We start from the raw sequence: 10,356 nt of genomic DNA on the forward strand, positions 1-10,356 counted from the left end.
CACACACACACACACAGACACCGCTGCTCACTCCACGGAGTGGCACGGGGCAGTTTCAAAGACCACTGGGGCATGAACTACAGGGGCAAGGCAGAGGGTGGGGGGGCCACTGTTGGGCTCCTCATTGGGTCTATGTCTCTGATCAGTCCAACTTTGGGCTGCCCTGGGCTGGGGGTGTCAGGTGCCTGGGACACACACATGCGCACACTCACACACACACGCACACACACAAAGTTCACGTGCAACTCAGAACATGTAAGATCAGTGATGTGTATTCGTGTCAATATCCTGGAGTGACCATTTACTAGAGTTTTCTGAGTTGTTAACCACAGGCACAAGCTGGGTGTGTGGGTATGAGCGGTCCCCAGGACCAAGCTGTGGTCCTACAACTCCATGTGGTTGCAGGATTATCTCAGGGTGCAGGTGTTTTGACATCCATAAACCCTCCTCCCCACCACTCTGAAAGGCTGGGCTGTAGATGAAGACATGGGGGCTCAGGAGCCCTGGCCCGTGGGCTCCCACCACCCGGCCACTACGTCTCCAAGGGGCCAGGGTCTGGCCCCATCTGTGGAATGGGCTGGCGCTCTGGGTGCTGTGTTCTAGGTTCCCGCTGACTGCAGGAGGCCGAGGCCTGGCCATGACCCTGGAGATGAGGTTTTATCTTACAACATCCTCTACAGCAAGTGGGCACCGGGCCTCAGGCTGAGGAAGGAGTCAAGGGGCCTGTCCTTTGTAGGGTGATGGGGGCCAGGGTGGGGAACTCACAGGCCAGGGCAGCCTCAGACCTTGACCTCTCAGGCAGCGAGGGGCCTCCGTGCTGGCAGAGATCAGGGCTGAGAGGTGTTGGCTGAAATAAATACCACCCCGGAGAAGATGGGCAAATGCAGACATAAGCAGGTGCCAGGGGTCACAAAAGGGAATCAAAGTCTGCTGGTGCTGGTGGCAGGCAGCTGGTAGAGCCCCCCAAGGCAGGCAGGTTCTGGACCTGGGGGCCCTGGGAGTGGGCTGGTCCTCTGGGCACGGGGACATCAGGAACTCACAGTGAGGAAGCACCGGGGTCACCCAGCCCGGGCAGCCGGAAGCTGAAAGTGCATTTGCTGAGAGTCACCTGCTTCCCCGCAGGGACTTGTGATGTGAGCCCGAGGTCCCCTGGGGCGAAGGCAGAGGGTTCGAGAGCTGGGACAGTCTTAGGGCAATTCGGGGTCCTGGGTGCCCCAAAGGGAGGCCAGGGCTTTGTGTTTCAGAGAAAGGCGGCCTGTTCCGTTTTGAAGTTGCCCATAGGTTGGATGTTTTGCTAATGTAGTCCACACTGTGTTTGCTCAGAAAGAAGCTTTTGGCCACACAAGTGCTTTCTGGGAACGTTTCTTCTCCCGCGAACAGAATGTCAGGCTGTGGGAGCCGCCGTGGCCCCAGGAAAATGATGCCCAGCTCCAAGGCTGGGGGATTGGGGTGCTTGGAGTTCCAGCTGTAGCTAGGAAGTGGGGGTGTCTCCCAAGGGACCTCCAGCTGTCCCCCCTGCACCACTCCAGTGACTGCTGAGCCGACACCTGGGCCCCGAGTCCCATCCTAGGGACGGGCAGATCTCTGCCATTCTGCTCCTTGGGTTCATTTGAGGCAGGTGTCACCTAGGTCGAGGTCTGCCCACCCACCAGGCAGAGTCACAGGCGGATAGGGACACGATGCAGCCAGATGGTGTCGTCCTGCTCTGAGCAGGGCAGCCGTCAGGAAGAGAAGCCGCTCTGACTGGCCAGGAGAGAAGGAGAAAGATTCCTATGGGACTGCCAGGACTTTGGGATGGGACCCCACACCCATTTCCTGAACCCACCTCCACAGCGCTCAGGCCGGCTGCCACCTCCTCATTTAGATGGCAGAACCCCAACTAGGAGGGGGACACATGGCCCAGGCCTGGCACTGCACAACTCTGCCTCCTTGCCCCGGTGGACTACAGTGATGGGCTCTGGGTGTTCACGTGCGGTAAGAGGGTAACAGCTGGTGTCAGACCACCAACCAAATCAAAAAGTTACCCATAGAACACTACCCAGCAATGCAAAAGAACAAACTCCAGGCGGGGCACAGTGGCTCATGCCTGTAATCCCAAAGCTTTGGGAGGCTGAGATGGGAGGACAGCTTGAGCCCAGGAGTTTGAGGCAGCAGTGCACAATGATCACGTCTGTGAACAGCCATGGCACTCCAGCTTGGGCAACATACAGAGACCCCATCTCTGCAACACACACACACACACACACACACACATGCACACACACACAAATTAGCTGGACGTGGTGGTCTATGCCTGTGGTCCCAGCTACTTGGGAGGCTGAAGCAAGAGGATCGCTTGAGCTCAGGAGATTGAGGCTGCAGTGAGCCATGACCATGCCACTATACTCCAGCCTGGGCAATACAGTGAGACCTCGCTTCAAAAATAAAAAGAATAGGCCGGGCACAGTGGCTCATGCCTGCAATACCAGCGTTTTGTGAGGCAAAGGCGAGTGGATCGCCTGAGGTCAGGAGTTCAAGACCAGCCTGGCCAACATGGTGAAACCCTGCCTCTACTAAAAATACAAAAAAATTAGCTGGGCATGGTGGTGGGCCCCTGTAATCCCAGCTACTGGGGAGGCTGAGGCAGGAGAATCGCTTGAACCTGGGAGGCAGAGATTGCAGTGAGCCCAGATTGAGGCATTGCACTCCAGCCTGGGCGACAGAGTAATACTTCATCTCAAAAAAAACAAAAGAATGAACTACGGATACACGAAACACCACAGGTGAACACAAGGGAATCATGCTCCAAAGATTATCCGCTCTGATTCCACTTACCTGGCATTCTCGAAATGACAAAATTACAGACGTGGAGGGGGAAAATGGCTTAGTGGTTGCAGGTGTTGAGGGGAGAGGTGAAGTTATGGAAGAGCAGCTGGAAGGATTCTGTGCAAATGGGATGTTTGTTGACTATGGTTGAGATTACACAAATCTGCCCATGAGGAAACCACACGCTGCTAACTACAGGCTAAGCTTCCCTAGTCCAAAAATCCTAAATCTGAAATGTTCCAAAATCCAAATCTTTTTGAGCAGCAACTTGACGTGCTCAAAGGCAATGCTTATCGGAGCATTTCAGATTTTTAGAGTAGGGATGCTGAACCTTAGCTACCTATATCATGGAAGCATTCTGAAATCTGAAAAAATCTGAAATCCAAAACACTTCTGGTCCCAAGCATTTCGGCTAAGGGATCCTTGACACGCACACACACACACACAGACACACACACAAACGCACAGCTGTTCGCTGGTGGGTGTTGCGTGGGCCAGGGTGGAGGGAGGATGAATGTCCCACTCTGTCCCCAGGAACTCTGAGCCTCTGACCCTTTGAGTCACTCCCACTGCCCGTGGGGGGTCGGGGCAGGTGGTGGAGGGAGGTTGGTAGGGGAGGGAGGTTGGGAGATACTGAGCCTATGTCTCTGATCTCTGGGGTGGGCCCAGCTCTCACCTGTCCTCCACCTCCCCTTCGGGCTCAGGGTCTGAGTCCACCACCTCAAGGCCAGCTCCACTCAGCTTCAGGTCCTGCTGCAAATGCCCCGGGGCCACAGAAGCCAGGTCATCCCCATAGGTGGAGGACACTGAGGCGGGCAGCGGCTGTTCTGGAAGGAAGGGGGCCTCAGTCGAGAGGGCGTGGCCGGGAGGGGACCCAAGGGCCGAGGGGAGGAGTTCCGTGGCCCAGAGCAGCAGCGATGGGGGTCCCCAAGGCTAGGCGAGGGCTAGGGTCCTCACCGAGGGCACAGCAGCTGGGAGGCGCGGGCTCCAGAGGCGCGGCCCGGCGACAGGCTGCCTCCCGAAGGCGGCAGGCGCTGGCGTAGACCACCCCGTCGGAGCCGCACACTGGGTCTCCCTGGGCGCCGCAGTCGTGGTCGCAGCCGCATCGCGTGATCGCCGCCCCCTCCTCAGGGGCCACCCCAGGGCCCGATTCACCGGGGGACCAGCCTGGGGAACGACGCAAGTTCGACAGGGCACGGAGGACCCCCACCCTGCACCTTGCCCGCACCACCACAGAGCCTGGGGGTCGGGGAGACGTCCCTGGGGCCCGGGCCCACTCCCCCCTCGGTGGGTCTTGAGGCGTGACAGTTAATGGGAGGTCCTGAGCCCTGGTCTCATGGAATTTCACGCAGGTATTTGCCTAATACTTACAAAAACAGAAACAGATTTTTTAAAAGCGGTTGTAGAAGAGAAAGGAAGGAGGGCGTCCTGTCTGGGCCGCCCTGCAACAACAGCCCTTGTCCCCGCCGCGCCTCCTCCGCACTGACTACACCCACCCCAAACCCACCTCCTGGGCACTGACAGCTCCCACCCTCAACCCCGGCCCCTCCGTGCTGACCACACTCTTAACACCCGCTCCGCACTGACCACACCCACCCTCAACTCCGCCCCCCGCACTGACCACACCCACCCTCAACTCCGCCCCCCGCACTGACCACACCCACCCCTGTCTCTTATACACATCTAGATGTGTATAAGAGACAGCCACCGCACCCTGCTAATTTTTTGTACTTTTGATCAAGACGGGGTGTCACCATGTTGGCTAGGCTGGTCTCCAACTCCAGTCCTCAAGTGACGCCTGCCTCGGCCTCCCAAAGTGCTGGGATTATAGGCGTGAACCACCGCGCCCAGCCTCGGTCCCATTTTTGATTCTTTGGGTCCTTCCATCCCACTGGGAAAACGTCTCAGGTGGCCTCCCAAACACCACTCCTTTTTTGTGTGTGTGCACACGTGGCTGAGCATGTGTGGCAGGACTTGGCATATTCACAATACTGTGCAATCATCACCTCTGTCTAGTTACAGAACAGTTTCTTTCTCCCCCAAAGAAAACCCCATCCCCATCAGCACTCGCTCCCCACTCCCCCGGCCCCTGGCAACCACGAATCTTTCCAACTCTACCGATTTGCCTGTTCTGGGCATTTCATATCAATGGAATCACGTACTCTGTGGTCTTTTGTGTCTGGCTTCTTTCACTCAGCATCATGTTTCTGAGGTTTATCCATGCTGTAGCATGGATCAATGCTTCACTCCTTCCTACAGAGGGATAATATCCACTGTGGCCCCTCCCTGCTTTTTCCACCAACTGTCATCAGCCGAGGACACAGAGCTGTCAGCATGGCCAGCTCTGCCTGGAATTTATTCGCCCAGTGTCTTACTTTTTTTTCAGATGAGGTCTTGCGGGTCTTACTCTGTTGCCCAAGCTGGAGTGCAGTGGCGTAATCTCGGCTCACTGCAACCTCCGCCTCCCAGGTTCAAGCGACTCTCCTGCCTCAGCCTCTGGAATAGCTGGGATTACAGAGCGTGCCATCACACCTGGCTAATTTTTGTATTTTTAGTAGAGACGGGGTTTTGCCATGTTGGCCAGGCTGGTCTCGAACTCCTGACCTGAGGTGATCCGCCCACCTCGGCCTCCCAAAGTGATGGGATTGTAGGCGTAAGCCAAAGCGCCTGGCCACTTTTTTATATTTTTTGTAAAGATAGGGTTTCGCCATGTTGCTCAGGCTGGTCTCGAACCCCTGAGCTCAAGTGGTCCTCCCACCTCGGCTTCCCAAAGTACTGGGATTACAGGCATGAGCCACCATGCCCAGCCCCAATGTCTTTTTTATGGTACAAGATATTTGCAGGGAGCCACACCAGGCAGTGACCGGTGCACCCTCACCAACATGCACACCAGGGAAGCCTCCTCCACCAACCCTGTCTGGTGGTACCTCATCAAAGTAGAAGAGCACTCGGCGTCCAGCTACTTCATACCTCTTCATCCCCATGTGCTTGTCAAGGAGCAGCTGCAGAGGAAGCCAGAAGTCAGGGTCCTCAGACTCTCTGCTTGCTTCCTCTCCCATCTCCTGGAGGCAGTAGTCAGTGGGATGCTTGGACTTGCCCACAAGTTACCATGGGCTGAGGTCTGGGTGCTGATCAGTGCTCCCCGGGCCCTGCCAGCCTCTCAACACCCAGGAGAGGACGCTCAAGGATGACTATCCCTGTCCAGAGCACCTGCCTGCCCTCCTTATACACTCCCTCAACCCAGCCCCAAGCCCAGGTCAGGCTTCTCTGTGGCCAACGAGGAGCCCGGCTGAGCCCTGCCACCTGCTGGTGTCTCAGCCGCACTATTTGAGTTCCCCTCCCAGTCTGGGATTTTTTTTTTTCCAGTTTTTGATTTTAAAAAAACCACACCCATTCCAAGGCCTCTGAATTGACCACATCGTCATCCCCTGGTGCTCCGTGCAGCCTCCTTGGAGGGGAGGCGACAATAGGCCTGGCTTTCCTGTTCCACCCTCCCCACACTGCAGATCTCCTTTGGTCCCTGGACCCCTTGCTTTTTGGTCCTCTTTCTCCCCCAGTCAGAGCTTGGCAGTACTCCCATGTCCCTCTTCCCTCCTGTACTAAATGGGAATGTGGCACTGGTTTCTCTTAGGGTTGTGAGGGTGACAGCTGGTCTCGGCAGAATGTGGATTGAGAATGCCCCACGGCTTCCCACCCAGGGCCAAAGCACATGGAACTTTGCTGAAGTTCTAGATGGCATTTATAGTAGTGACAGTGGGCCGGTGCTGTGGCTCACACCTATAATCCCAGCACTTTGGAAGGCTGAGGTGGGCAGATCACCTGAGGTCAGGAGTTTGAGACCAGCCTGACCAACATGGAGAAACCCCGTCTCTACTAAATACAAAAAATTAGCTGGGCAGGGTGCTGCATGCCTGTAATCCCAGCTACTTGGGAGACTGAGGCAGGAGAATCGCTTTAACCAGGGAGGTGGAGGTTGCAGTGAACTGAGATTGTGCCACTGCACTCCAGCCTGGGTAACAGGAGCAAAACTCCATCTCAAATAATAATAATAATAATCATCATCATCATCATCATCATCATCATCATCGTGACAATGGCCCCACAGGAGATCCACCTGTTGGAGCAGCCCCCACACCACCCCACCTACTCCTCAATAGACAGATGCCCATTTTTGCCCAGAAAGGGAGGAAAAAAGGGGCCGGGCATGGTGGCTCTTGTCTGTAACCCCAGCACTTTGTGAAGCTGAGGCAGGAGGATTGCTTGAGCCCAGGAGTTTCAGACCAGCCTGAGCAACATGGCGAAACCCTGTCTCTGCCACAAATACAAAAATTAGCAGGGCATGGTGGCGCATGCTTGTAGTCCCGGCTACTCGGGAGGCTGAGGTGGGAGGATTACTTAAGCCTGAAAGTTCAAGGCTCCACTGGGAATTTGAGCCAAGATGGCACCGCTACACTCTAGCCTGGGCAACAGAGCAAGACTATCTCAAAAAAAGAAAGAGAGAGAGAGCGAGAGAGAGAGAGCGAGAGAGCGAGACAGCGAGAGAGAGAGCGAGCGAGAGAGACTAAAGGAAAGAAAAGAAAATAATACCCATAGCATTTTACAAAGGGCTGGGCTGCCAGCCAGCCTGACCCTGGGTGCCTAAGCGCTGCCTACTGTTTGGAGATCCCTGCCCACTGCTGCTCACCGGCGCCACCTCACCTGCTCCAGACTCTCGATGTCTGCCTGGAAGCCTGACAACAGGGGCACCTCGAGGACAGCCATATTGGAAGATCCTGCGTGCAGCCACCTTCCGACAACAGGGGAGAGAGAGAGGCCCTAGAGCTCAAGCCTGGAGGTGGAATTCACGGTCCCCTCTCCCTCTGGAGCCCACACAGCTGATGTCCCAGGAAGCCTGCCCTGGGGCCTGGCCGGCGGGCCATTGGCACACACATCTTTGGCTTGGTTAGCTCAGTCAACCCATTTTACAGCAGGGACACTGAGGCCGGAAGGAAAGGGCCTTGCCAAGGGCTCTAGGCTTGACGAGGTCTCGTGACTAGGCACCGTGTTTTGTCCTGCACTTCACTCTGTATCCCCAGCCTGGGAAACAGCTGGTGACGCCCCTCTTGACATGGCTCCACAGAGCAGCCACAGCCCAGGTGCTTCAACGCTGCCACCCTGCAGGAGACTCTGGGAAATCAACCCCCTAGCTCCGGCCTCAGTTTCTCCTTCTGTAACATGGCAGGGTGGGGAGGGAAGTAACTGGGCTCTCTCTGGAGCCTACAGTATGCCAGGCGCTTCCTATAGGGCGTCGGGGACAAGGAAGAGGAAGCCGACATTCAGTGTGCAGCTTGCAGCTGCGGGAAGTGCACCAAGCTGGACTCTGGTCTTCAGAACTTTCTGAGATGGGGAACTTGGACAGATTCAGGATGACAGTCAAGGTCAGGGCAGCCGCTACCGGGGTAGCGGCTCTGATGGGCTGCGAGTGTCATGGCAACCACTCACCCACCAATCGTCGCCATGGTGACAAGCATCCATCACCATGGCAACACACATCATCTTAGGATGAGGACCCACTGTGGCCGGGTCCCAGGCTCACTCCTGGAAACCAAGGGGCCTGGTGCTGGTGTTATCAGTGTCCCAGTGTTACCAGTGTCCCAGCCACACATGGCTGTCCCCATCTGGCCCACCCGCCCCAACCATACTGGAGTTTTCTGTGTCCGTTCAATTTTCTTTCATTCACTTCAAAAACTGGCTGGGTGAGGTGGCTCACACCTGTAATCCCAGCACTTTGGGGGGCTGAGGTGGGCATATCACGAGGTCAGGAGTTCGAGACAAGCCTGGCCAACATGGTGAAACCCTGTATTTACTAAAAATACAAAAAAGTTAGTTGGGCGTGATGGCAGGCACCTGTAATCCCGCTACTCGGGAGGCTGAGACAGGAGAACCATTTGAATCCAGAAGGCAGAGGCTGTAGTGAGCCAAGATCACGCCACTGCACTCCAGCCTGGGTGACAGGGCGAGACTCCGTCTCAAAAAAACAAAACAAAACAAAACAAAACAAAAACCACCACTGAGTGCCCAGAGGCGGAAGCTCCTCCTGGTCCCAGGAGGCCATCCTCTCCCCACATTGCGCCCTCCTGGGATGCCCACGCCAGTAGGGCAGGTGGCCTTACCTGGTGCACACCTCCAGCATCACCTTGTATTCCTGGTGATGCTGATCGGCCGCTGGGTCATCATCGTCAGCTGGGGGTCTGTCTCCTCGGGAACCCTCAGCTGAGGAGGAAGGCATGGGGGGCGGGCGTCCCTGGGCCTCGGGCTCCTGGAGGCTTACGAGCAGTTGGAAAGCCGGCTTGGCCACTGGGTCAGGCACATTGTAGGTGACATCAATCTGGGGGGTGTTGGAGGATGGAGACTTAGGGACCTGGGCCCTCCACAACAGATGCAGGGTGGGGGAGGAGAAAGGGCAGTGGGGAGGTGGGAAGAGCCAGAATTATGAGGACAATGACATCTATGACAGTTTCAGAGCTGTGCTCAGCTATGTCTGAGTCTAGGGGTCTCCCTCCCATCCACGACGTTGTCTGGGCTCCCGTTTTAGAGATGAGAAAACGGAGCTAGCGAAAGTCATCGCGGGAAACTTGCCCTCTGACTGCCAGTCAGAACCCGTGAGATGCACCTGCCCCAGCCTGGTCTGGGGTTAAATCCAGGCCATAGCAGGGGGAATGATCTCGAGCCCTTAGGCAAATCTGCTTGAGTCACTGGGTCAGAGATCCCTGGACTGAGGGTCAAATGGATTTTCCTGGGGTGAGGGGGGCAGTAGGCAGCACACCTGAGAGGACCGTGGCCACCTGCCTTGGGCAGTATTAGGAGGCTGAAAGCCTGCCCTGCGGTCTGGCCTGCTGCTGAGTTCAGAACCCTCTGGGGGTCCCTGGGGTTCCACTGTGTGGGTGGAGGGGATGGGGCACAGGAGGACAAACCCAATATCACCTAATGCTCCCCAAAACCTTACCTGCATCAGGCAGCAGCCGTCCCCCTTGGCGCTCACAAACAGCCCCGTGGGGAGGCTGGGGATCTGGAGACAGAAGTCACTGTGAGGACCTGCCGACTCCTCCTCCAACAGCCCCCAAGCCCTCGTCCCAGGAACACGCACCGCTGCCATCTGCAGAACCTTTTGGTTGGTCCTGTGCAGCTCGAAGGTTTCCTGGTAGTCCAGGTTGGTGGAGGCCAGGGAGACAGTGAGGTTGATACCTCCAGCATAGGACAAGATGGCATATTCAGCCAAGGCCTGCAGAGCCACGCAGGTATCCTGGGGATGGAGGAGAAGATGGCCATCAACCCTGAGACTGAGTTGGCCCGTGGTCCCCTGACCCTTGTCTTGGAAGCCTGGCCTGAAACAGGCACCAACGAGGCTGGAATAGTGACTGGACCCAGTGCAGACACCCATGGCACTGGGGGCCTCAGGACAGCCAGGTTGGTGTGTCCCCAGAGGCAGAGGCTGGGCTCCCACGGAGGATCCAGGGGCATCTGTCCCTCACCCCCAACCCGTGCCCTCTTTGGTGCTCTATAAGGTGAGAA

The 10,356-nt window shown here is 56.6% G+C and overlaps 1 protein-coding gene across 1 annotated transcript in view; it reads right to left on the reverse strand.

The window, feature by feature from the left end:
• Positions 1-255: 255 nt before the first annotated feature.
• Positions 256-10,356, reverse strand: part of CPAMD8 (C3 and PZP-like, alpha-2-macroglobulin domain containing 8) — a 126,694-nt gene continuing 116,593 nt past the window's right edge. Inside the window, 9 exon segments of the mRNA XM_011989940.1 lie at positions 256-428; positions 430-643; positions 3,482-3,632; positions 3,763-4,165; positions 5,718-5,807; positions 7,504-7,591; positions 8,958-9,172; positions 9,791-9,853; positions 9,932-10,087. Coding sequence (XP_011845330.1) covers positions 408-428; positions 430-643; positions 3,482-3,632; positions 3,763-4,165; positions 5,718-5,807; positions 7,504-7,591; positions 8,958-9,172; positions 9,791-9,853; positions 9,932-10,087 — 1,401 coding nt within the window. The 3' untranslated portion in view covers positions 256-407.

Source organism: Mandrillus leucophaeus, unplaced genomic scaffold (genome assembly GCF_000951045.1).
Source record: "Mandrillus leucophaeus isolate KB7577 unplaced genomic scaffold, Mleu.le_1.0 Scaffold11, whole genome shotgun sequence".
Lineage (NCBI taxonomy): Eukaryota > Metazoa > Chordata > Mammalia > Primates > Cercopithecidae > Mandrillus > Mandrillus leucophaeus.